The sequence below is a fragment of the Aspergillus fumigatus genome, chromosome 3 (assembly GCF_000002655.1).
Source record: "Aspergillus fumigatus Af293 chromosome 3, whole genome shotgun sequence".
Taxonomy (NCBI): Eukaryota; Fungi; Ascomycota; class Eurotiomycetes; order Eurotiales; family Aspergillaceae; genus Aspergillus; species Aspergillus fumigatus.
In genome coordinates, this window is record NC_007196.1 from 566,406 (window position 1) to 590,663 (window position 24,258).

The 24,258-nt window shown below is 49.8% G+C and overlaps 11 protein-coding genes and 2 non-coding genes across 13 annotated transcripts; 6 read left to right on the top strand and 7 right to left on the bottom strand.

Annotated features, from left to right (window-relative positions):
- Positions 1-252: 252 nt before the first annotated feature.
- On the top strand, positions 253-4,389 carry treA (alpha,alpha-trehalase treA). Its single transcript, XM_743458.2, has 4 exons — positions 253-750; positions 812-2,551; positions 2,605-2,892; positions 2,949-4,389. The coding sequence occupies exons 1-4, from the start codon at positions 739-741 to the stop codon at positions 4,125-4,127; spliced, it is 3,219 nt and encodes a 1,072-aa protein (XP_748551.1). The 5' UTR covers positions 253-738; the 3' UTR covers positions 4,128-4,389.
- Positions 4,390-4,889: 500 nt separating this feature from the next.
- On the top strand, positions 4,890-7,011 carry AFUA_3G02290 (arylsulfatase; the record flags this gene model as incomplete). The annotated part of the gene is made up of 2 exons (XM_743459.2): positions 4,890-5,592; positions 5,654-7,011. The coding sequence occupies exons 1-2, from the start codon at positions 5,151-5,153 to the stop codon at positions 7,009-7,011; spliced, it is 1,800 nt and encodes a 599-aa protein (XP_748552.1). The 5' UTR covers positions 4,890-5,150.
- A 421-nt stretch (positions 7,012-7,432) lies between these two features.
- On the bottom strand, positions 7,433-8,888 carry AFUA_3G02300 (putative proline oxidase Put1; the record flags this gene model as incomplete). The annotated part of the gene is made up of 2 exons (XM_743460.1): positions 7,433-8,243; positions 8,308-8,888. 2 exons carry the CDS (start codon positions 8,886-8,888, stop codon positions 7,433-7,435), a joined length of 1,392 nt encoding a protein of 463 aa, XP_748553.1.
- Positions 8,889-9,234: 346 nt separating this feature from the next.
- Positions 9,235-10,724, bottom strand: AFUA_3G02310 (pyrroline-5-carboxylate reductase). Its single transcript, XM_743461.2, has 3 exons — positions 10,488-10,724; positions 10,220-10,411; positions 9,235-10,130 (listed from the first exon to the last, which is right to left on the bottom strand). The coding sequence occupies exon 3, from the start codon at positions 10,123-10,125 to the stop codon at positions 9,283-9,285; it is 843 nt and encodes a 280-aa protein (XP_748554.1). The 5' UTR covers positions 10,126-10,130; positions 10,220-10,411; positions 10,488-10,724; the 3' UTR covers positions 9,235-9,282.
- On the bottom strand, positions 10,712-10,800 carry tP(AGG)3. The gene is given in 2 exon segments: positions 10,712-10,747; positions 10,765-10,800. It is a non-coding gene (tRNA).
- Positions 10,801-10,966: 166 nt separating this feature from the next.
- On the bottom strand, positions 10,967-13,163 carry AFUA_3G02320 (putative C2H2 finger domain protein (Kin17)). The gene is made up of 4 exons (XM_743462.2): positions 12,928-13,163; positions 12,794-12,867; positions 12,551-12,731; positions 10,967-12,495 (listed from the first exon to the last, which is right to left on the bottom strand). The coding sequence occupies exons 1-4, from the start codon at positions 12,979-12,981 to the stop codon at positions 11,800-11,802; spliced, it is 1,005 nt and encodes a 334-aa protein (XP_748555.1). The 5' UTR covers positions 12,982-13,163; the 3' UTR covers positions 10,967-11,799.
- A 12-nt stretch (positions 13,164-13,175) lies between these two features.
- On the bottom strand, positions 13,176-16,044 carry AFUA_3G02330 (uncharacterized protein). The gene is made up of 3 exons (XM_077804290.1): positions 15,740-16,044; positions 14,219-15,686; positions 13,176-14,162 (listed from the first exon to the last, which is right to left on the bottom strand). Exons 2-3 carry the CDS (start codon positions 15,564-15,566, stop codon positions 13,564-13,566), a joined length of 1,947 nt encoding a protein of 648 aa, XP_077660447.1. The 5' UTR covers positions 15,567-15,686; positions 15,740-16,044; the 3' UTR covers positions 13,176-13,563.
- Positions 16,045-16,159: 115 nt separating this feature from the next.
- nctB (negative cofactor 2 transcription regulator complex subunit NCB2) lies at positions 16,160-17,344 on the bottom strand. The gene is made up of 4 exons (XM_743464.3): positions 17,194-17,344; positions 17,109-17,135; positions 16,731-16,990; positions 16,160-16,676 (listed from the first exon to the last, which is right to left on the bottom strand). Exons 1-4 carry the CDS (start codon positions 17,213-17,215, stop codon positions 16,557-16,559), a joined length of 429 nt encoding a protein of 142 aa, XP_748557.2. The 5' UTR covers positions 17,216-17,344; the 3' UTR covers positions 16,160-16,556.
- A 123-nt stretch (positions 17,345-17,467) lies between these two features.
- On the bottom strand, positions 17,468-19,231 carry AFUA_3G02370 (SDR family oxidoreductase). The gene is made up of 4 exons (XM_077804291.1): positions 19,018-19,231; positions 18,638-18,951; positions 18,201-18,571; positions 17,468-18,152 (listed from the first exon to the last, which is right to left on the bottom strand). The coding sequence occupies exons 1-4, from the start codon at positions 19,055-19,057 to the stop codon at positions 18,116-18,118; spliced, it is 762 nt and encodes a 253-aa protein (XP_077660448.1). The 5' UTR covers positions 19,058-19,231; the 3' UTR covers positions 17,468-18,115.
- On the top strand, positions 17,601-17,623 carry AFUA_3G02345. The gene has a single exon (XR_013344487.1). It is a non-coding gene; the product is annotated as an uncharacterized ncRNA (small nucleolar RNA).
- A 93-nt stretch (positions 19,232-19,324) lies between the features above and the next one.
- Positions 19,325-21,179, top strand: AFUA_3G02360 (NAD(P)/FAD-dependent oxidoreductase). The gene is made up of 2 exons (XM_743467.3): positions 19,325-20,144; positions 20,197-21,179. Exons 1-2 carry the CDS (start codon positions 19,684-19,686, stop codon positions 21,050-21,052), a joined length of 1,317 nt encoding a protein of 438 aa, XP_748560.2. The 5' UTR covers positions 19,325-19,683; the 3' UTR covers positions 21,053-21,179.
- Positions 21,180-21,310: 131 nt separating this feature from the next.
- On the top strand, positions 21,311-22,395 carry AFUA_3G02380 (zinc finger CCCH domain-containing RNA-binding protein). The gene is made up of 2 exons (XM_743468.2): positions 21,311-21,813; positions 21,877-22,395. The coding sequence occupies exons 1-2, from the start codon at positions 21,513-21,515 to the stop codon at positions 22,203-22,205; spliced, it is 630 nt and encodes a 209-aa protein (XP_748561.1). The 5' UTR covers positions 21,311-21,512; the 3' UTR covers positions 22,206-22,395.
- A 106-nt stretch (positions 22,396-22,501) lies between these two features.
- Positions 22,502-23,730, top strand: AFUA_3G02390 (non-structural maintenance of chromosomes element 1 family protein; the record flags this gene model as incomplete). Its single annotated transcript, XM_743469.2, has 3 exons — positions 22,502-22,737; positions 22,794-23,407; positions 23,464-23,730. The coding sequence occupies exons 1-3, from the start codon at positions 22,608-22,610 to the stop codon at positions 23,728-23,730; spliced, it is 1,011 nt and encodes a 336-aa protein (XP_748562.1). The 5' UTR covers positions 22,502-22,607.
- Between the last annotated feature and the right edge of the window lie 528 nt (positions 23,731-24,258).

Below are 24,258 nucleotides of genomic sequence, written 5' to 3' on the forward strand. Positions count from 1 at the left end.
ACTCTGCACTATGAGTACACATGCACCCCGAGAGCTGATGATGAAAGAGGCTGTTAGCCACGGTTTTCGTCGTCTAAATCGCTCTTTTTGTCCCGAAGGTTCGAACGTTTTGAGGCTTTTTATTCCCCATTCCCACTCCACGTCCTCCACTTTTTTTTCAAGTGCCGGTTATGCTGCTCACCGGATTGCCGTGTCTACCGTGTCTGCCGTGCAACTCTAAACGGGAGCGTTTAGCCATCCCGGAGGATTGTGGCTTGGATTACCCCGCAGAAACAATCTTTGCTTCCTGCTAGGCTGCGATCAATTCTTATTACACTTTGTGGCCAAGTCACGGTACGCCACCGAATTCTTGGAAATTAGATTGCGGACAAAGTTTGCTGGATGCAACGTTGGGTTGGCTCAGAAAGTCTGTGCGTCATCCACGCATTCTTTTCCCTGTAAATCTCGGGGTGTTCCTGGACTGTGACGTGACCAACCCGCGCTGATTCGGGCACATGGAATCCCGTCCGGGGCGCCCAGGGGATCGACATTCGGTCTTTCCGGTATCGGATACGAATGTGGAGAAAACGGACGAGCTGTTCTTTCACCTTCCTTTCTGAGGTGGCGCCTTCTCCTGTTATTTAAGCAGGTTCGAACCGGCCCATGTCGGATTATGAAGAGTGCACGCTGGCTGTCAAAATCCTTTCCCCAGCAGGATCCTTTTTTGGGCTGATTCCACTGCCCTAGAGGCTATCCAGGATGCTTTCCCAGGTGAGCACACGGTCCGCTCTTTCGACCCTTGTCGAGCGATGTGAGCTTACCAGATTGACAGAACCTGGCCACGTGGGTGTCACTGCTCGCGTGTCTCCCCGCAGCGATCGGCTTACCGAACAATAATGACCGGGTTGCGAGGAGCTTGAAGAGACACGGCGGCCATGGACACAAACAAGTCGACACAAATTCCTCGCATGTCTACAAGACTAGATTCCCTGGTGTGACCTGGGATGATGACCACTGGCTGCTCTCAACTACTACCCTGGATCAGGGCCACTACCAATCTCGCGGTTCCATTGCTAATGGTTACCTTGGTATCAACGTTGCGAGCGTTGGCCCATTTTTCGAACTGGACGTTCCGGTCAGCGGCGACGTGATTAACGGCTGGCCTCTGTATTCCCGACGACAGACCTTCGCGACTATTGCGGGGTTCTTTGATTATCAGCCCACGACAAATGGCTCTAACTTTCCTTGGCTCAATCAGTACGGAGGTGAGAGCGTGATCAGCGGGATCCCCCACTGGAGTGGGCTGATTCTCGACCTCGGCGATGGCAATTACCTCGATGCTACCGTGGACAACAAGACCATCACCGATTTCCGGTCCACATACGATTTCAAGTCCGGGGTGCTGTCTTGGTCGTACACATGGACTCCTAAATGTAACAAGGGCTCTTTCAACATTACGTACCGGCTGTTTGCTCACAAGCTGCATGTCAACCAAGCCGTGGTGGATATGGAGATCACCCCTTCCCAGGGGTCTGAGGCGACAGTGGTCAACGTCATTGATGGGTTCTCGGCTGTCCGTACCGATTTTGTGGAATCCGGCCAAGACAACGGAGCTCTCTTCTCGGCTGTGCGGCCCTGGGGAATCTCAAATGTCACGGCCTATGTCTACACGAATTTGACTGCCTCCGCTGGTGTGGACCTGACTTCCCGAGCTCTGGTCAACGACAAGCCCTATGTCCACAGCAATGAATCATCCATTGCGCAGGCTGTTGATGTCAAGTTCCGTGCGAATGAGACGGTCCGGATCACCAAGTTCGTTGGTGCTGCGTCGTCGGACGCCTTCCCTAACCCGCAACAGACGGCAAAGCAAGCCGTGTCTGCGGCAATGGGCGCTGGCTATATGGGGTCGTTGCAGTCGCACGTGGAAGAGTGGGCTAGCATTCTCCTGGACGGTTCGGTAGACAGCTTTGTCGACCCCGCCACCGGAAAATTGCCGGATGATGATCACATCCTCAACTCCCAGATCATTGCGGTCGCAAACACGTACTACCTCTTGCAGAACACCGTGGGCAAGAATGCCATCAAGGCTGTGTCAGGAGCTCCTGTTAATGTCGACAGTATCTCCGTCGGTGGGTTGACCTCTGATTCGTATGCGGGTCTGGTTTTCTGGGATGCCGACGTCTGGATGCAGCCAGGTCTGGTGGCATCTCATCCCGAGGCAGCGCAGAGAGTGACCAATTACCGAACAAAGCTGTACCCACAGGCACTGGAGAATATCAACACTGCCTTTACAAGCTCCAAGAACCGGACCACCTTCTCCCCTTCGGCGGCCATCTATCCTTGGACAAGTGGTCGCTTCGGTAACTGCACCGGTACTGGTCCTTGCTGGGACTACCAGTATCACTTGAACGGCGATATCGGGCTTTCCTTGATGTATCAATGGATTGCGAGCGGCGACACAAAGACGTTCCGAGAGCAGCATTTTCCCATTTACGACTCCGTTGCCACCATGTATTCGAACATTGTTCAGCGCAATGGTTCGTCCTGGACGCTGACCAATATGACCGATCCGGTACGTTTGACTACCTGGGTATTGCGTACCTCGAAACTAATCAATTTTCTAAGGATGAATATGCCAACCACATTGATGCCGGTGGCTTCACAATGCCTCTTATCTCCGAGACCCTGAGCTACGCCAATTCCTTCCGGAAGCAGTTTGGTCTTGAGCAGAATGAGACGTGGACGGAAATTTCTGAAAATGTCCTTCTCATCAGGGAGGACGGCGTGACGCTGGAATATACCACGATGAACGGTACCGCTGTGGTGAAGCAGGCTGATATAGTGCTTGTCACCTATCCTTTGGTCTATGACAACAATTATACAGCACAGCACGCGTTGAATGACCTTGATTATGTGAGTCCCTCCTGCTTATCCTTCAATGCATGAGACTAACTCTTAATGTCTCACAGTACGCCAACCAGCAGTCTCCTGACGGACCTGCTATGACGTGGGCTATATTTGCAATCACTGCAAATGATGTCTCACCATCCGGCTGCTCTGCCTATACCTACCATCAGGACTCTTACGACCCGTACATGAGAGCTCCGTTTTACCAACTGTCCGAACAGATGATCGATGACGCCGGTATCAACGGTGGCACTCACCCGGCTTATCCCTTTTTGACAGGACACGGTGGTGCCAACCAGGTCGTCCTCATGGGATACCTGGGCCTGAGACTGCTTCCCGATGATGCCATTCATATCGACCCTAACCTGCCCCCTCAGGTTTCCAACTTGAAGTACCGCACGTTCTATTGGCGCGGATGGCCCATTTCCTCGAGCTCCAACCGCACCCATACGACTATTAGCCGAGCGGCAAACCTTGCGCCTCTCGACACGGCAGACTCTCGCTTTGCCAACGCCTCCATTCCTGTCTTGGTTGGCGACCCCAGCAACTCGACTGCCTACCGGCTTCCAGTCACGGCCCCCCTGGTCGTTCCCAACAGACAGATCGGATTCAACAACACCATCCCTGGAAACATGGTGCAATGTCGCCCCGTGTACTCGCCCAATGATTATGCTCCCGGTCAGTTCCCCATTGCGGCCGTCGACGGTGCAACTTCTACCAAGTGGCGGCCTTCCACCGCCAACATGAGCTCGTTGACCGTGGCCCTGGCCGACGTCGAGATCAACTCCAAGGTCTCTGGCTTCCACTTTAATTGGTGGCAAGCCCCTCCCGTCAATGCCACCGTCATCTTCCACGACGAGATGCTTGAGGACCCAGTGGCTGCGATGTCTTCCTCCCACGGGAACTCCCGATACAGGGTCGTCACCACATTGACAAACATCGAACAATCTCAGCCTTATGACGCCCAGAGCACTGACAACAACGAAGTTGTCTTGAACACCGGTAATACGACCGATGTGAGTTTGTCACAAACTGTGCACACGTCTCGCTACGCCACTCTGTTGATTTCGGGTAATCAGGCCGGCGGCGAGGAAGGTGCTACTGTTGCTGAGTGGGCTATCCTGGGTGAGAGCAAGGGATCGTCGAGTGGTCACGGCAACAACAAGAGAAGGCTGGACGTCAGGGCTGCTGCTGCTCTGTCTGCTTTGAATGACCGTCGGTACCGACAGTTCAATGCTTGAGAATGAGTCGCCAGACAGTGGTCACTGAAGATCCTTGGGCTTTGGCACATGTATTATACATTCCTTTTATGATGTACATAATATGGTCTGATGCTTGCTTACTAGCTAACAAGCAGATCTAAGTGACTCGTGCTTACTGCTTAGGTCTTATTCAGCCGGTCAACTTCTTGATTCGACATCGAATGAGCATGAAATTCAAGTCCTAGTCTCAAAATGTAGTGGATCTCGTTGAGACTCGTTGGAGCACCGAAGAAGTCGTTTCAAATTTGGAAACAGACTGCAATAAAGCTCCCCTAGGCACCTTAACTTCCTAACTGTGTAGGACTAAGGCCAGGCACCCGCATCAATTATGGAGATGCGCTGGTATCTTACATTGATCAGCATCGACTAACACCATCATTCATCCATTGCACTGGTGAGAGACAACATTGGCCATCAGTAATCCATCTTTACGATGAGCTTTCTAGTCAAAAGCAGATGGCTGATCTCATGCAGTCAGGATGGTCAATCAATTCGTCAGTCCCCTAGTCGGCTCTTCCTTGCCAGCCATGCATACCGAGATCCTCACGTTCATTTGATTGCTTGTTTCCAGCGTCTAACATGCAATCGAGGCGATTCGCACTGAGTGACATGGACAAGGTGACTTGCAAAATGGCAATTTGCTGACTCCTGCTGACTCCTGTGGCAGTCTTCCAGACTTCCCCATAACACAGCCGGTACAGCATGGAAGCAAGGTATAGCATGCTGGGTTGCGATTAGCCATTTTAATCTACGATGGTGCAATGGCTGGGCTTGATTGTGGGATGAGACTGGTTGAGTTTCTTCGATCCGATTGGATTTTCGCATTGACATGTTCCAGGATATCGCTGGCGTGTTCCCGACGGGCTTCGCGACCCAACTATCTGGCGACAATAGAGGTGTATATATACTGTTTCCTTCGTCGTTCGACAATGACTTTTCTAAAAAGTCGAACTTGTGCCTATATTCACAGCTCGCGGCTTCCAAGTCTGATTGTCCTTGAAGATGACGTCCCGACCTAACTTTTTGGTCATCGTCGCCGATGACCTCGGTTTCAGCGACTGCGGTTGTTTTGGGTCAGAAATTAGTACACCCAACATTGACGCCTTAGCCTATTCTCGGGGTGGACTGAGGTTCACTTCCTTCCATGTTGCTGCAGCCTGCGCTCCCACAAGGTCCATGCTCATGACTGGAACGGACCACCACTTGACCGGTCTAGGCCAATTGCCGGAGTACATAGCCCTGTCTCGCGCCCACCAAGGCGCCCCAGGCCATGAGGGGTATTTGAACGAGAGAGTTGTGGCATTGCCGGAGCTGCTCAGGGACGGCGGCTACTATACTCTGATGTCGGGAAAATGGCACCTTGGCTTGAAGCGGGAGTACTCGCCGCATGCCCGGGGGTTTGCGAAGTCGTACGCTATGCTTTCCGGTGCGGCGAATCATTATGGTAAGTCTGTGCAAGTTGTTTATCTTCATTCTGGATCTGAAGGTTGCTAACGAGACCCAAGGTTATGAGCCTCTGTATGATGACGCTGTCACGGACGTCCACCCTTTCTTCCAAACAACGGTGACGGCTCTCCACATGGAAGACGCTGAGTATTCGACAAAACTGCCAGAGGACTTTTATTCTTCCCAGACATACGCCTCGAAGGTCATCGAATTTCTTTCCGAGCGTCCTAAGTCGGAAAATGGGAAGCCGTTCTTCGCTTACCTCCCTTTCACTGCTCCGCACTGGCCTCTGCAAGCGCCCAAGTCCTACGTAGACAAGTACCGCGGGATGTACAATGAAGGTCCAGCCGCATTGAGACTTAAGCGACTCGAGAGACTAAAGGAACTGGGCTTGGTTGCGCCAGACATTGTGCCCCACGACGTTGTAACGGGACCGGGAGACATTGATTGGGAGATGATGTCCAACGAAGAGCGGGCGAAATCCGCTCGCGCGATGGAAGTCTATGCCGCCATGGTGGAGGTGATGGATGAGAATATCGGCCGCGTTCTGGACTACTTACGACAGTCCGGTGAATACGACGACACAATCATCTGCTTCATGTCAGATAATGGTGCCGAGGGCGCCAGTTACGAGGCTTCGCCTCTCGGCGGCAGTGGTATCACAGCACATCTGGAGAAGTACTATGATAATTCGTTGGAGAACATCGGGCGGCCCAACTCCTACGTGTGGTACGGCAGTCGCTGGGCCCAAGCAGCGACGGCCCCATCGCGACTCTACAAGATGTTCTCTACAGAGGGTGGTTGCCGTGTGCCGTTGGTTGTGAAGCCGGCGGGCAATCCGGAAGCCCTGCATGAGGGTGGTCGTGTCATCGACGCCTTTTGTACAGTCATGGACATTGTCCCAACTATTCTGGAATACGCTGGGCTGCAACATCCGGGAACCACATATCGAGGACAAAAGATCGAGCGCGTTCGTGGTGTCAGTTGGAAGCCGTTCCTGGATGCCATAACCGTTGCTAGCACGGATACTTCTCCTGCCCCGTCATCGATCCATGGCGAGGAGCATGTCACAGGCTGGGAAATCGCTGGAAGTGGTGCCCTGCGGAAGGGACGGTACAAGATTACTTATGTTCCCCTTCCTCGGGGCCCACAACGGTGGGAGCTCTTTGACATTGTAGAGGATCCCGGAGAGACGCGCGATTTGAGCAAGGAGAAGCCTGAAATCTTCAATGAATTGTTGAGACTCTGGGCTATCTACGCTGAGGAGGTTGGTGTTGTCGGACTGGCTGGCCAAATATCGGCGAACAACCAGGTAGTTGAAGGAGTCAAGGATGAATTTGAGGATACTGGGCGTTGGATCCGTTTTATTGGCAAGGACAATGTGCCACCTGAGATACAAGCTCGGCTTCCCAAATGATCTTGAGGTTATAATGTATTGGAAGATACTGGCAGCGGATGTTCTTCACATTAAAGACTGGAAATCGCAACACTTGTGAGAACCAAGTTAAGGATAACAGTTTTCATAGCATCAATTCTGAGGCATAAAAGGTGAACACTGACTGTATTGGTTTCGACCGCTGCGGAATCCCCTCCTGAGGCCAGTCTTTCAAGACTTCGGCTATGGCTGCCGTTGGTCAAAAGGAAGCAGGAGCACTTCCCCGCATTCTGTGTTGCTGGGGGAAGCTCGCGTGACAGTTAGGTCGACTGTGTTGTCATAGCATGATTAGTGGGCGCTCAGTCCATGTCTATGTGGCATGCAGCAGCAATATATCCGTGCATTCATCCAGAGAATCAATCCCGACAAACAATGGCTGAAGTACTCCTTGCATTCTGATGTCTCACCACCAAAGTCTCCTCCAGGCTTCCCGTCGCATCGCTACTGCTGTGTCTTTGGTCCTCTCCAGGGCCGATTTATTCTCAATCGCTCTTCGCAACAGGAAATGCAGACATTCTTCCGTTGTTCCCCAAGCCAGGCACTTGAATACTCCAGGCGTCGGCATCTCCGACTGACCCGTGCTGTTCCCAGCCAACAACTCACAGCTCACTTCGTCTGCCATCCCTTGCAACTGGCCAATCTCAAGTGGAATCGTGGGTTGACCGTTATTGATCCTCTGTCTATACAGCGCCGACGCCTTGCGCACGCTTTCCGCGTTATGAGAGGCCACGAACAACCGTACATCCGGGAACGCTGCCGCATTATCAGCCGCTACTTTCAGCGGGAACTTCCGTGATAAAAGGCTTTCAACGATATGGTCGTAGCTGTTATCCGTATCTGCCTTAGTATCGTGTATCCGGGATCTGATATCATGTGCGATGTAAGCCCCGCGGACAAGCTTGATTCCCAATGTCCATCCTTGCTTTTGCGCTAGGCAAAGGTGCCGATGGACGTTCTCGCTCGAGGACTTCAAATACGCCTGGATAGTGTTGTAGACGACTATTTGTCCGTTTCGGTTGAATCTTCGCATTAGGTCAATCGTCCATGCGTCTATCGCCGGCTGAAAGACTTGCTGTTCTGCATCGATCCAAAGACGGGAGTTCTGGGATGCTGTGGCCTCGCAGATCTCATCAATAGCTTGAGCGATAGAGGGGGGCGGAACGAGGTCGCCCTGAGAAAGGGCTGCGACAGCTTTGGGGCCTGCACCGGTGAATCTAATTCTGTTAGCTGGTTGTCCGTTTGAGTTGGAGCAGATGTCAATCGTTAATAGATCATTACTTGATTCCAAGGAAGTCTCCTGCGCCAATCATCTTCAGTGTCCGTAGGTTTCCTTGTCTCCATTCCTCCACTGCTTGGTCTTGAATTGCTAGTTGACTTTTCTCGGCATGAAAGCTGCTGTTGTCGTTTTCGTCAGCCTTCGCAATTGATTCTCTAGCGTATCCAAGGATAACACCCTTAAATCCTAGGCTTTTCATATCCTGAACGGTCTTGCGCACTTCATCCTCGTTCGTGCCTGCGCAGAAGTGATTGTAGATTGTTTTTCGGAGGAGGTAGTCTATGAGCGGGTTCTTTGATGGATTGAGGAGGGGAGAGTTTGAATCCACAACGTATTTCATTATTGCTAAACAGGGGTTCAGTAAGGGAGAGGACATGATGGATGTGAACAAAAGCGAACGAATAAGGGCTCCTGTTGGTAACACTGAGAGAGGCGCCTTCTTTGAAGATGGAGATGGCTGTGAAATGATGGCATCTTGAGGCCGGTGTGTAGGAGGTGTTGTATTCAATGTTGAAACTTGACACCGTAATTGTTTGCCTGCAAGCAAAGACACAATGCCGGGTCGCTTTGGCACTAAAGACATCACTGACGTCTTGATGTTTTTCCAACAATGACGCTTCAAATCGCAAACTACAACATCGCCTCTATGTCGCTATTTATCCTTCATTCGGTCCTGTTCTCTCACTTCCTACGTGAGGGGTCAAGACGGCCAGCTAGTTCAGATACTGTAGATCACTGCATCACGGCCTGGTCCCCGATTGGTATTGGGATGAACATAAGCCAGGAACACTGTCATCGCATTTTATGATTCGGTTCGCGGTCCTATACGGATGACCTCGGACTCCCTTCCGACAAAGTCTCGGTTTGAGATCCCGCACTACATTTCAGACACCGTCAAAGCCACTACATAACAAATTCCATCGTTATTACAGGTCAGATTCCATCTATGTTCTAGGCAGTTCTTTCTATATGAACTATCAATGAATTTCCTTTAGATGTCTAGCTCCGTTGATCATTGCTTGTGCGCACGCTCCTCTCATGCCCTCCTTCTCCACCGCCAACAGACCCTGGATTGTACAACCGCGTGGGGATGAGATACTCTCTCTTAGTATAGCTGGATGCACACCTTCTCGCAACAAACCTGCCATTCCGATCAAGTTCTGCGCTGCCATTTCCAGCGCATCCGCTCTTCGAAGTCCCTCCGCAACGCAGCCATCCAGAATGCCATCAAACGGAACAGTAAGAACGGCAATGGAGGAACCCACAAGCATTGTGCCAATATCGAACAGATCTGCCGCCAGGAATTTCACTTTTCCAATCTGTTCGAAAATCCAGGTCAAGGTGTCGGCGATGTCATGCGAGAGATTGTTGTTGATCTCGATGATGGTCATCGATTGACGCAGACGAGCTGCAACATTGGGCATTGCTCTCACAATGATTGCTTTCGATTCGGCATCGTCTGCGGGTGTATCGCGATAGATATACTTCTCGATATCTTCAGGCGATTTTCCCGCCATGATGCTGATCACCAATTTCCCTGCTAGGGCCTCCCGCACGCCTAACTCGCCCAAAACTTCCTCGGCCAGATAAGGTTTGCAGGCAAGCAGGACAATGTCCGCCTCTTGCATGGCGAGAAGATTATCCGAATGTCTAATGTCAACACGATCTTTATCCGCTTGGAATTCTTCCCCAAGTCGGTGGGCAGATGCAGCGCTCTTCGTGCTCACAATAAAACGTGAGATCTTTGCCGATGGACTACCATTTGAATCTGTCGTCCGACGTGTCGCATCAAGGAGGCCGCTCAGAATAGCTGAGCCCATATTTCCTTTCAAATGATTAGTTCCACGGACGCTCAGTGAAGGGGCCCCTTCTATAGCTACCGCAACCAATGAACGCAAGTGTACGGTCAGATACCATTGTGTTGAATTTTTCAGTAGTGACGAGCCCAGAGAGTGCCCAGGAAGAATTAGATAGATAGACGAAGTATGTATGAGCAACAAGATCAAGAGGCAGATAGATATTGCGGGAACCGATTGGGGTCTCAGCTTCGGGGAAAGAACCCGAGAAATTGGGGATGCAGTGTATCTACTTATCACTTGTTCTTCGCTGAGGATCAGATCGTTTACCACCAATTAATTCCTGTACATGCAACCGAGAAAGGTACTTAAGGACTTGTCTGTACATATTGGCTTGCGCATCATGGAGATCAGTTGCCTGTATGCCCGTGACTACTGAGTTACTGGCAAACGGCCAGCAGTCGAAACATCCTGCTTCACCCCGATTGTGGATAGCGCGCTCAATGCATATCAGGAATGAAGAATTGACGTCGGGTGGCTTGGCGTTGTCTGTATTTTCAATAAAGTAAACAGAATGCAAATGCAAAAGGAAAAACAAAAAGTGAAGGTTGGCCCGAGCCGCGGATCGAACGCGGGACCTCTCGCAAATATGCTTGGGTTTTTCCCTAAGCGAGAATCATACCACTAGACCACCCGGGCAATGTGCTGTTAAGGCAGACTAATTAATTATAGGAGCCTTGCTAGGACAAATGGTAGTTTTTTTTTTTTTTTTTTTTTTTTTTTTTTTTTTTTTTTTTATATATATTTTCCCTCTCATGGATTGATACTTAACACAGTTAACTCTAGGATTCTTAACTATAGCTACCTTGATGACTAACATAACCTACTTTGATCTTGGGAGCCATATGACTTACCAGTGTTATACGTAGTCCAAGTGATATGTTATACACATCCTCGCTCCAAGCTCTCTCCTGCACCAAAACTACGACGCTTGAATAATGTTCACCTACCACAAAAGGAAATCTCTATGGTGCACTTCAAGTTGATATGACCCAGGCATCGGAGCAGAAAGCTCCTAGACATTTGTGCACAGAACTCCCGTGCGCGAAGCTATCTGACAGGAAGAAAGGTGCCTATAGCGATGCAGGGTATATGCTCAGGCCGTATAGAGTCCACTATTAACAAGCAAATGAAATGACCGAGATATTGATTATCGAGGCAATATAGGAAACCTGTTGATTTATTGCGAATCGTAATTGCCAAGAAAGGTTAAAAGCTAGCTATGCTATGAACCATAAGCTGAAAGTCCTAGAGCAATTGCGAAAAGGAGGGTGACATTACTCCCTCGGATCGGAACGAACCGTCATGTCATCGAGACGCATCATCCTATACCAGACGCTTGTGCTTCTCAGAACTGTAAGTGTAAGGAACACAACAACACGAGCTGGGTATTGTGTATAGACACACATTTCGCCGAGTTGGCGGCCCGGCGCCAAGGATGATTTGCTAGAATGGATGATCAAACGTCCCGCGCAGACAGAAATTGTCGCGGGAGGCTAAATCGATTTCCCTCGAGACCGAACCGGCCTGGGATCTCGACATATGGACGAGAGTCAAGACGGCCCGCGCAAACCGGAGTCGCGGCATACCTGTCGCTTATAGAGATTGAATGCGGATATATCCACCGGCAGGCCATTCTTAGGAGATCTTCGGACGCTTGGCATTTGGAAAGCCCGAACCTGCTCGCATACGCTTGCGCTCCATCGCTTCCATCTCCTCCTTCATGATGCGCTCCTGCTCGGTCATCTTCTTAGGTTGTTCCAACACTGGCCCTTTCTTTCCTGCTAGGGGATTCTTCTTTGTCATGGCTGCGAAGACATTCTTCGGCTTATTGTTGTTAAGTGACATGGAGAGCTTGGGAGCCGCGGGTTGCGATGCAGCCTCTACTGGAGCCGCGGGAGACTCAACCGCACTCGTGTCTGGTGCCGCCGAAGACGGTTCCTTATCCTTCTCCTCTGGCGACTGCGTCCTTGAAGCCCCTGACTTTGACTCTCCATTCGTCTTCGACCCAAACCCAATATTGAGCTTCACCTTCTCGCCCTCCTTGCGCTGCAGAGTTCGTGCTTCAGGATCAATCTCATCCTTCTTCTCCGCATTCCGCCGAGCCCGTTCGATCTGCTCCTGAATCTGCTGCTGCTCACGCTCCTCGTCTCCCCTGTCCTGCCGCTCTTTCTTGAGGATCGCCTCCCTTCGTCGCATCGTTTCTGGGCTCCGATCAATGTATGAAACAAACAGACCCTTCTCGGTTTCCTCGACACGGCAAATACCCTCTCGACCGAGGTAGGCCGCAAACTGGGTAAGACTCTTCCATTTGGTGGCGTTCATATGAATGTGCTTTATCAGCGTCAGTGATCTGCCGCCGTAATCCAAATTATTACGCGAGACTCACCTCCTTATCAGCAATAACCTGCTGATAGAATTGATTAACGTGGACCTTCTTCTCGCCATGGGTAGTCTTCAGCAAATTGACAAAGTTGTTCAGAAACTCTCTGCTGAACTCCTCGATATGTTTCTTGGGGTCCTCGCCGATGAGCAGCATCTGTCGTACATGGCTTTCACTCTGTACATGACTGAAGTAGCAAAAAATCAGTATATATTTTCCGGAAAGCTCATAGGATATAGAGAGACTCACCACTTGAAACCGTTCTCATCGCGCATCTGGCGCTGGCAAGCCTGGCAGTACCATCGCAATCTGCCTAAGCCTTTCTATTTCCTGTTAGTGACTTGGTACTTTTCCAATTGTAGGACGGAAATAATGGAACATACGGCTTTGATCCTGTTGCTTATCGCTTTGGTGCTTCCAGCCTCCGCACGAGGCATCTTGAAGGCAGGAAATGCGAAAGGTGTATGGACGGACTAACCAGTTTGATCGAGGATTCAGAGTGCACGCGAGTTCGTTCAAACCGCCGTCCGAATCTTGGAATTGCAAGGGAGGTGAAGGGATATGAAGAGAGCTTCGTTGGCGGCAACCCGAGGCAAGACAGATGTGGCGGGTGACCGGGCTCTGTGGCTAAGGTGTGGTCACGTGATCAAAACGCAAGACTTGATGTGGCTTGTTGTTAGAAGGGACAAGTAGGTATCTCAGAGCAAGAGCTCGATTTGCCTCGAAGGCGCATATCTCCTGGCGGAAAGAGTATATTGAACGCTATTAACTGAGGACCAGACTCCAGCTATCCACCCACATCCAGACAGAATTGCTTTTCTAGAACTGACGCCCACCGTGTAAAGTACAATTGTTGAAAGGCAAGCAGAAGAAAATCACAAATCATAGTATATGTAGAGGGCAACGAGTCCAAAATTGATTAAACGGGAACCGTCGTGGACCAAAGTGGAACACCTCGTTGCTGAATTCTTCGGATCATGGTGAAAACATCGACAAAACGAAACGACATTGCCATACAATCACATCATATATTCATGGATCGCCGACGGCCCGTTCTCATTATACTCCACGCGGCTCATGAAGCCTTTGCTTAATCCTTGGTCAAGGACGAAGACAACCTTGGATGCGACCTGAGCACCCAAAAACACCGCCTCCTCCATGCCATGGCCACCGGTGGACGGGCCGCTGGGCCTGCCAGCAGCACCATTGCCTATGCCCAAGCCCCCAGCACCACTGGCGCCTGGTGCGTTGGTGTTGCTTTGTTCTTTCCACTCAGGGAAATATTCAGGAGGCTTCAAAGTCTTCACAGAGGTGGGTGTCTGTGAATGACCTGTTGACCGATGGTGGAAAGCAGCGTTAGGGTCGAGCGATGGTGTCCCAGGAGGCATGTTGCCTACCGTTGGGTTGCCGGAGTGAGTTGCAGCAACGAGCAGAGGATTGACGCCATGGCCAGCGGGATGATGCATGAGGCCGGGCTGGCCAGAAGGAACGGGTGTGTTGGTTCCTCCGGTAGGCAACGGCGTGGAGAAATTTGATGGAATCTCAGATGTGAAAATCGTACCTGATGGCGAAAGGATGAACTTCTGTGTGATTACTCCAAGCAAAGCCTGTGTGAAACCTGTGCGATAATATCAGCGTATATGTCAAAGAGAGATACCCATGAAGACCACTAACCCTTGACCTTGCTACCATTTCCCACGACAATCAATGAGTCCCAAAGCTCGCTCCGCTTGGTTGCATCGGGAACGGCGAGAATGGTATGATGTATTTGAGTGGCAATGTCCTCTAGAATTCCATTCGAGAGACGCTCCCCTACGTGTTCTTTGGGAGTTGCTGCTAAGAAGCGCTCGATGCCAACCTCGATGTCTCGCTTTTGACGGATAAATCGCCCAGAACCGTCAGTCGTCTGCTGGTCAGAGTCTAGGCGAACGAATTCTTCGAACTGGAATGAAGCTTTCTCTTTCTTGGAGTTCGGCAGACGAACAGGTTTCGCAGCCTGATCCGCTGCGCCCTTCTTTGAAGCCTTCTCAGCCTTCTCCTTCTCCCTCTTTGCGAGAAACTCGCTTGTGTTCCCAGTAACGATGGCCGCAACATCCAGGACCCCTTCGTCTTCCTCTCCTTCTGCGTTGTTCCCTTCAGCCCCGACTTGAGTGTTGTTGCCTGGGCCACGAGGGACGGATCCATTGACACCCACACCGTCCTGTGCACCTGTCGAGGCCGATGCCGCTGGGTTGGTACCTTGTTGTGCGGTCTCTGCGGTGCCAGGAATTGGTGTTCCCGGCGGTAAAATCTCTGTGATATTGCTTCTCTTCAATTGCTCGCACATTTCCCTTGTGAAGCCCTTGGGTTCCAGTAGTTCCAGAAGCCTTTCAGTCATGTAATCTCCACCGCAACCTTCCAGGGCGATACCTCTTCCGTGTTCATTGACCAGGAAATCGGTCACGGCGGTGACATCGACCTTCCCTTTCCCGACATCGACAACCGTTGCGGTAGATGTTCCGTATCCATAGCAGACTGCCAGTGCAGAATCCATCAAACAAAACGCCGGTGTCTTGAATTTCTCGAAAACAAACTGAGTGATCGCCTCGCGATCACGAGCGGACCAAACTGGCTCAGCAATGAGCATGATTGGTGTGTGGAAAGGCGGGCTAAGTGTGTTGTAAACATGTGTTAAGAGGGCGAAAAAGGCAGGCCAATCGACAATCCGTCCGTTTTCGATAGGATAAATCGCGCCTTCATCCGATGTAACATCCTCTTCATAGAACACCTCCTGTGTAGTCTCCTGCACTGCTTCGCCATTGTTTTCATGCGGCTCTCCATTCTCCGGTTGGCCTCCGGTTTCCGTGGTCTGTGGCGTCTCATCCGTCACAGTGTCCGCTGCACCCTCGGGCGCAGAGGTTTCCGCATCCTTCATCTCCACGTCCTCCTTGGGCGCGTCGGAGCCATTGCTAGGTTTAACATCGCGTCGCTTTTCGTGAATCTTATATGGTTCATATTCGCCCTTCTTCTCGCCAGGGAACATGCGCGTGGGGAAGCGAAATCGTGCAGGAGTAAAGGACTCTGGAAGACCGAGCTGCGCCAGGGTCACTTGCGAACCTGGCGCAATTATCTAAAAAGGGACTGGGAGTTAGTGGGTTGCTGCCTTAGTGGCCATGAGCCAAGTGAATGTTGGGAGGTGGGGTAAGTGAGGTTTACCAGAATGTGTTCATCCTTAAAGGGCGGCATCCTGGGCAGTCCAGCGTGATGGAGCTTTGGGATTTGGGGATTTGTCGCAGTGAAGCCGACCGCGGTGTTGGAGCTTCTGCGATGGTCTCAACCAGGTCGGGCGGTCAGCCACTTTCGGTTAGGCGCCACTTGCCCCCATCATGGTACATTTTAGCATCAGAGGTATACGGCCTTCGTCAATTGATTTACAAACATTGACGCGATTAGGTCACGGTAATGCTGTTAGACGTATGTATCTATTGTCGTGCATTATGCTTTGTCGACAAAAGGAGTTCGAATGGACTGAATGAGGTGTTCTTGAGCTAAGAAAACTAGCCACCTACGGAGTATTATATATTGCGGGTACAGTTTACCTGGCATATTCTCATCTTTCCAGGATGTCTTTCGCCTCATTTATACAGCCACGAATTTCTAGAGACATAAGGAACACTGAAACTTAGGGAACAGGATCATATCGATCTCCGCAACCTTGGGGTTACGATGAAGATGGACAAATAGCCGTCTTCCAATGGGAATCTCATAAAGAGCAGAAGGGACTGAAGTAAGTAATAAAAAGAAAATGTCCATGTAAGTAGGTGTAAAAAAACAGACGACAATCGCAAACAAGCTAAGCATTTCCCAAGCCAAACCCTGGATAACCACCTAAACTCCGAACCTATTTCCCCCTTCAAAGCATGTGCATGTCATCAGTACGACGACAGAACCCAAAGCCGAAAGAACTCCAAAATGCATGAGTCTATCTTATCGACAAGACTGGGACAACCAGCACGGTATTTATTCGAGAAGCTCATTCGGGAGCCGCATTGTATTTTTCTGTGGCCGACCGAAACAACTCTTGCTGTTGTCGCAACAGTTCCTCCTCGGTCAAGCCACTTTGTTCCATCTTGCTTTGCTTCTTCTCTCGCGACTTTTATTCCTTAGCAAAAGTCGCCTTTTTCGAGAGATATTGCAGGATACAAACCTTCAGTTGCTCCTTATGTTCCTCTGCGACGGCAAGGACTTCAGGAATATAGTCACCGAATCCAAGATCACGTAGAGCCCGCTCCACATGCTCACAAGCGATTGTTTTCTTTGCTTCCTTCTCGCTAATATCGTTGGCCTCCGAGGAAATCAAAGTAATGAATTCGACGCAGCATTCCATGAGCAAATCTCGCGCATCCTTGGAGAATGTTTGACCGGAGGACGGTGGCAGGATCTCTGTAATGATTTTTTGGACAGTCGCTGTGGGGAACAATGTAAGTTATATAGCATGGACGGGGCGAAAGAGTATTAAAGGCCATTAGGTGGTAATCGCTCCAAATGCGACAGAGGTATATACACGCTGGTTTCGGTCACATACCTTTGGGAAGCGACAGGTCGTCATTCGCTGCATGAGTGGGAGTGTCAGCCGGCCTGCAATAAATGGGTGGAACGAAGGTGCATACAGCTGAACTCTCTGTCAGACATGGTAAATGAGCAATTTATCGTCAGATGAAATCGAGGTTCATATGCTGCAAAGTTTCGCGAACTTTGAAGGTTATCTTGTGATACCAAGGCCGCGTGGGGCAGATGGTTCTTAGGCTTGATAAATACTCGATGAAATCCCACTACGCGTGGAGATTCTCGACATGGGCTAAAGAACAAAGGCAGAAATACACCGCCTTCAACCTTTATCTGCACTAATTTTTTCCCCCTGCAACCTTTTTCTCTCTCATCACACAACCACAAGCGAGTCAAACGTCTCCGAGTTTTTCAATGAACTGATCTTGAGTGTTACTCTTACTCATTACCGAAACAAGTAGAATTAACTGTCAAAGGTATGTTGGCTACGTTATTCAGAATTCTTGCAGTTCTACATGATGAACCTTGTTGTCGCCCCTATCATACCATTCTGTGGTGACGAACACTGTCCAAGCCAAACGGACCAACTGATTTGTCCTCTTATTTTCACTATTGCATTCAAAGTCTAAAGACTTCGTGACGTTTGCTAATACCTTGAAGTATATTTAGGCTGTAGCTGGTTTTTTTGGAAGTTGAACTGTGGTTCCTTTCCCCGAATTTCTTCATTCAGATGTTGGATGTTGATGTGATGAGGGCTGGTCTGAGTGTCTTTGCATGCATGTGCGCTTGTGTAATCTTATAGGTATGGTGCACTTCTTCTCTCTGTTTTCTCTTCAATTTATATGATGAGTACCCTACATTCCATGCTAAGTATGAAGGTGCTCTGCATCTAATGCTTCTAAAATGTATTGCTTTTCATCTTTCGACTGATTATGATTACAAACTCCTGCCGTTTATTTCTATCTGCTCGTTGGTTCAGACATGTACTGACGGTCATATGTATAGGCCTCGATAGTAGATGAATATTTATGCTTGGAAGTCTTTCAGAGCTTCGTCATTCCATCTATTTAGTCGTTAGTTAGTGTTTAGTATGAATGAACAGATGACTTACGAGAGGAATTTTCCGCTAAGTGAAGCTGGAGCGTCAAGGACCAGCTTAGCCATCACATGGCCGGGTTGCTCGGGCTTGAGTAGCTTTCCATCCTTGTGGGCAGTTGTAAATTTGGAATGCATTTGTGGCTCAAGATTCGCAGCATGGTCTTCTCTCAACTCGCGCTGCATCTCAGTGTCAACCATTCCAGGCCGGATCGAGATGGTGGTAACGTCGGGTTCTTCTTCGCCCAAAGAAAGAGCGAGATGATTCATGGCAGCTTTGGTTGCGCCATAAAGAGCCCAGCCTCGATAGGCGGACACCGCAGCTCCAGAGGAGGTGAAAATAATCTTTCCCTTGGCCTCGCGAAGCGCCGGTAGACCAGCTTTGATCTATTATAGACGTCAATTAGTTCCTTTGCACTCGAGAACCAGCATCCAGTAACGGTCATGTCTTACAAACGCGACGAAGCTGATAAAATTTACGTCAAATCCGAGCTTCCACTGTTCGGGGTCTGCCTTGTCGATTTTGCCGACTTGTCCGAGGATTCCATGGTTGAGTACCAATCCATCAAGACGGCCAAAGGACTTTATAGCCAGGTCGACTGCCTTCTGGCCGAGAGAGAAATCTGCCAGGTCGCCGTTGAGCACCTCGACCTGCTTGTTGTACTGTTCCTTGAGTTTCTGGAGAGGTTCGACGCTGCGAGCAATCACGACGACATTGTGCGATTGTGGTGCTGTAAGAAGGTACTTTGCAATGGCCAGTCCGATGCCTGAGAGAGTTGTGGAATGCGAGTTAGCAAGGTGTATTTAAGGGGATGCTTGATAGATGGAAGTACCTCTTGAGGCGCCGGTGACAATGATGGTTTTGCTCGGCATTATTGTCTCCAAGTCTGTGGACGAAAAAGAGCAACGAATAAGAGCAAGTAAGACCGAGTTAGAGAGGTATACTAGAAGTCCAGAGGAATTCAAGTTGGACTTTCTGTTACTCTCAAAGATGAATGCGCAGAGCCAATCGTGTTGTAGGAATTAATGAAAAATATTGTTAACAGCATTGATGTAATTTCTGTAGTGAGGGGAATGCGGGGTTGTCAGCGAAGATATCACAGATTACTAAGGTCATACATTTCTATATGAATAGATTCTCTCAATTGCCCAAATTAAAGATGCTATGTGTTTTTAGGTGCAAATCTAAAATATAAAGCATACTTTTGTTCTTTGTTGGTGAAGTGCATGCTTGAAGCTATCTTTAGGATCGTGATTTATATGTTCAGAGTGACAAGAACGGCTGAAAGCTACGGCTTTGATTCTCGACTTCACGATCAGAATAGGGAGGTATGGAATCCCAAAGCTTCTCTTCCAAAAATACACCTCTATTGCCCTACATTGTTCAAAGGCTGTGATTCTACATAACTATCAGGCCCTGTCGTAGTTCTACATAGGCTATAGACAGCCACATACAGGCGTAATTGATCTGGACATTCATTATACCTCGGAAAGGCAATATGTCCACTGTGATTCTTGGAGGAGGCATCATCGGATCTTCAATTGCCTACTATTTATCTGAAAATGGATCGTCCGACGAGATCCATATTGTTGAGGCATCGTCTCAGTTGTTCAGTGCTGCATCGGGCTATGCTGCAGGTTTCCTAGCCAAGGACTGGTTTACGCCAGCTCTTGCATCCCTGGGAGAACTCTCATTCAATCTGCATCAGTCGCTGGCGGATAAGAATGGAGGGAGACAGGAATGGGGATACATGAAAAGCACAGCACTGAGCCTGGACTTTTCCAAGAACAACAACAAAAGAGGTGCTTCTGGAGACGACTGGCTGAGTACAGGAGCAAGTCGAGCAGAAGCAGCTACCAGCTCCAGCAGTCCTGTCCATGTGGAGGTACCCGCCTGGTTGACGAAGCAGAAGAAAGGGATCATCGAGAAAATCAGTGATGATGACACTGTTGCTCAAGTGTTAGTAATGATTATTGCGAACTCTGCCACATGGCGAACTGACGGCATTTAGAGACCCATTGAGATTGGCAAGATTTCTTATGGAGAGCTCTTTGTCCCGTGGTGTCAAGTTGCACAACCCAGCTAAGGCCACTTCCGTCATTACAGATCAAGTCAGTGGATATATCACTGGGGTCAAAGTCATGAATCTGGATGCTCAGACTGAGTGCACACTTCCATGCGCGAATATAATCATCTGTGCTGGACCCTGGACACCGCAAGTCTATCATGAACTGTTCCCTTTATCTCGTCTTCCAATCCCAATCACCCCTTTGGCTGGATATTCGCTCGTTGTTCGTTCTCCTAGACACACACTCCAAGACGAGCGGGTAACATACGCCAACCGCAGTCATGCTGTGTTCACGACACACCCTGATTCATGCGGCTTCTGTCCCGAGATTTTTTCTCGTCAAGGCGGAGAGATCTACATAGCCGGTCTGAATGATAGGCATATACCTCTTCCAGCTCAGGCGGGGGACTCGTGCAAATTAATGGATCAGAATGAGATGAGACGACTGAAGAAGGTGGCGGTCCATCTGATGGGAGCACAAGAGGAAGGCAATGTAGAATCAACAGACGGCATTGCCAACAGGAATGACTTGGAGATTTTACGTGAAGGTCTATGCTTTCGACCTGTCTCCGCGCATGGAGTTCCCTTCGTCGCTCGAATTGACGATCATTTGCTGGGTGGGCCCAAAACTGGCTCTATAAATAGATGTGAGAATGGTATCACAAGGGGAGGAGTCTTTGTTGCGTCAGGTCATGGTCCTTGGGGAATCTCATTGTCACTGGGAACCGGGAAAGTGATTTCGCAAATGGTGGAGGGAGTTGAGCCTGATGTAGATGTGGGTGGGCTTGCTATAGTGTGAGGGAGTTAAGAATAGAGCTTAAGAATAAGACCTGACCTGAGAGATTAAATGTATGTACAGTGAAATGTCTGATCTACTCTGCATAGAACAACTTGCCCACAGTCCGTCCTCGGTGATCGAATGTAATAGTGGTGATGAAAGGCAGAAGGTGATTATGTGAAGTAATTACTAATTATGCACACGGAATATTTTTGTTCCAGTGTGGTAGCCTGAGGCCAGAAACTTTTAACAAGAGTTAGTCAGCATATCCGCCACGCGATCGAGCTCTCCAGAATCTTCAAGCTATGAGAAGGGACAATAGGCCTGACCTCCTGCGCTAGCACCATCTTACTATTTCTTTCTCTCTCATTACCTCCTGTCACTCTTCTTTGTCGTGTCCCTTGACAGTCATCTTTTCGCCTCCTGATCGTTCCTCCCAAATCAAGTGACCCCGGACTCTTTCTACTGTCGACTGATCACCATGGCCAACTATCTCGCCTCCATTTTCGGTACAGAGCAGGACAAGGTCAATTGCTCCTTTTACTACAAGATTGGCGCCTGCAGACACGGCGACAGATGCTCCCGCAAGCATGTCAAGCCATCATACTCCCAAACGATCCTGATGCCCAACATGTACCAGAACCCAGCCTACGACCCCAAGAACAAGATGAACCCCAGCCAGCTGCAAAACCACTTCGATGCATTCTATGAGGATGTGTGGTGTGAGATGTGCAAGTACGGCGAGTTGGAGGAATTGGTTGTCTGCGACAACAACAATGACCGTAAGTGCTATGTTGCAAATCAAGCTCTCGAGAGGACTATCGCTAACTGAGTCCATAATGCAGATCTCATCGGCAACGTCTACGCACGATTCAAGTATGAAGAAGACGCACAGGCTGCGTGCGATGCGCTCAATTCCCGCTGGTATGCAGCGCGGCCGATATATTGTGAGCTATCACCCGTCACAGATTTCCGAGAAGCGTGCTGCCGGTTAAATAGCGGCGAAGGATGTGTACGAGGCGGATTCTGCAATTTCATTCACCGGAAAGATCCCAGCCCTGAGCTCGACCGTGAGCTCCGCTTGAGCACCAAGAAGTGGCTCAAAGAACGAGGCCGGGACCCGAGAAGTGCTAGCCGGAGTCCTAGTCCAGAGCCTACCAGGAGGAGATATTAGTGGGGTTTCTTCCATGATTTCGTTTACATATTCGGCGTTGGGGAGATTGTGACATCTGTCATCTGTACCTTCTTGTTCGCTTAGCATGATATCAAAGCTAGCTCCTTCTAATTAGTAGCTATCATGATCATATTCATACTTTACGGCAGCTTTAGTGAACCTCAAGTATTGATAGTCAGATCCCCGTGCGGCGCAAGTAAAATGGCCCGTTAGTGCGAAACTCGATGCCATCTCTAAAATTGCCCATCTCGTCTTGGCATTCCATAGCGCGGGTCGCGTTGGACCGCGTCGCTGATGACTTTCCCCGCAAAAGGAAACCAAGCTCTAAGCGTTGTCCTAGAAAAAATTGAATGGCAGATTGGCCTCTTAACTTAGCGGAGGGCAACTGTCGCAAACAGCATAATGTCAAATAATTCTGGGGCGAATGGCTACAATGATAGTAACCGCGCCTTTCTCCAAGCGTTCATGGCCCGGTCGACCATGACGTTTGAGGAAGCCCGATCAGTTCTGGCAGCGATCTTTTCGGTGCACGGTACGTAGTCATATATGAAAGACACGAGGAACTTGCTAATCTGTGCGTGATGATAGAGGGCCAACCTGTCTCCCCTGATGATGTATCGCAAGAAGATCTCGACTCCTATATCAATGCTGCCAACGCCGCAATTTCTCCGTTCGACCTAGAAATCAGGAGCACGTTACGTCAGTTGCAGATCGATCACCACATAAACGAAACCACGCAAGCTGAACGAGTATATGCTCTTGTGAATACCACCAGTGATGCTCTCATGCAATTAGCTACCACCTACTCGGCAGACGAGATTGCCTTCATCAAGCGTGTTCTTGACGCAATCTTCGATACTTACAATACCCGACGATGTGAGGCTATGGTAGTCAGTGGTATACAGGCCATGCAGCTTGCTAAGGCTTCATCGGATTCAAGCCGACGGGAGTCCCAGGCTGCAACACAGCAAGTTCAGGGTGGAGCAGCACAGTCTTTGACCATGTCGCAGGCGGAGACGGTCTTGAAGCAGCTGGTGGAGGAGGGCTGGCTTGAGAAGAGCCGGAAGGGATATTACAGTTTGAGCCCGCGGGGGCTGATGGAGCTGCGTGGCTGGCTTATTGCTACATACAATGAGAACGATGAAGGGCGGAGAGTCGATAAGATCAAGTTCTGCGCAGCATGCAAGGATATTATCACGGTGGTGAGTCTGCAGACTACCCTCCTTTTGCTTAGCATGGAAAACTGACGTTTCGAAAGGGTCAACGTTGCGGCAACCGCGACTGCTCGGGCCGGCTTCACGATATGTGCACTCACAATTTCTTCCGTATGCGTCAGGCTGAACAGTGTCCTGTGTGCAAGGCTCCTTGGCCTGGTGACAAATTCGTTGGTGAAAGAGCTATTACCAATACGGAAGCATCCATGCAAGGCCGAAGAAGAAGTACTAACACCGAGCGCGAAAGTGGTGCCGGCAGCAGCACACAAGTCGCGAGCCAGGTTACCAATCGAGACAATGAGAGTGACTGAGAATGGCATACACGGAGAAAGATTAAGTTCGTTCGAGGATCCAAATCACCACTGTGCAACTGTCGATATTCGAATTGGAAAAGCACAGCATACGGCACGCCAAGGGCGTACATGGCTAGCGTCCATGAACTGCTGTAAATCTCGTCTGCAGCTTAACGACATCGGTGCCTCGACGTAGTACAGGGAGAAGAGTATTGTCCGGCCGATAATCTTTCGAGAAGCGAACCTGACTACTTTTGGCCGAATAATACCCTCTTCCTCGGAGCGGGTTACAATGAGCACCGAGCAGCTAGAGGGGACATCCATTTCCGGGGAACTATACGGGCTCGTCGGCTGCGAGTAACAAGCTTGCGTTGCTGGGCCATCGCGTAACCGAAGAGTGACTAAAGCTCACCTTCATGCGGCTTAGTTACTTGATTGAGCTCGCTTCAAAGGAGCAATATGCGGACTATCGGGCGGAAACTCCGCTAGGATACCGGGTATCATCCTCAATAAGAATGCCTTTGGCAAGCGGCTTATACATTCAGA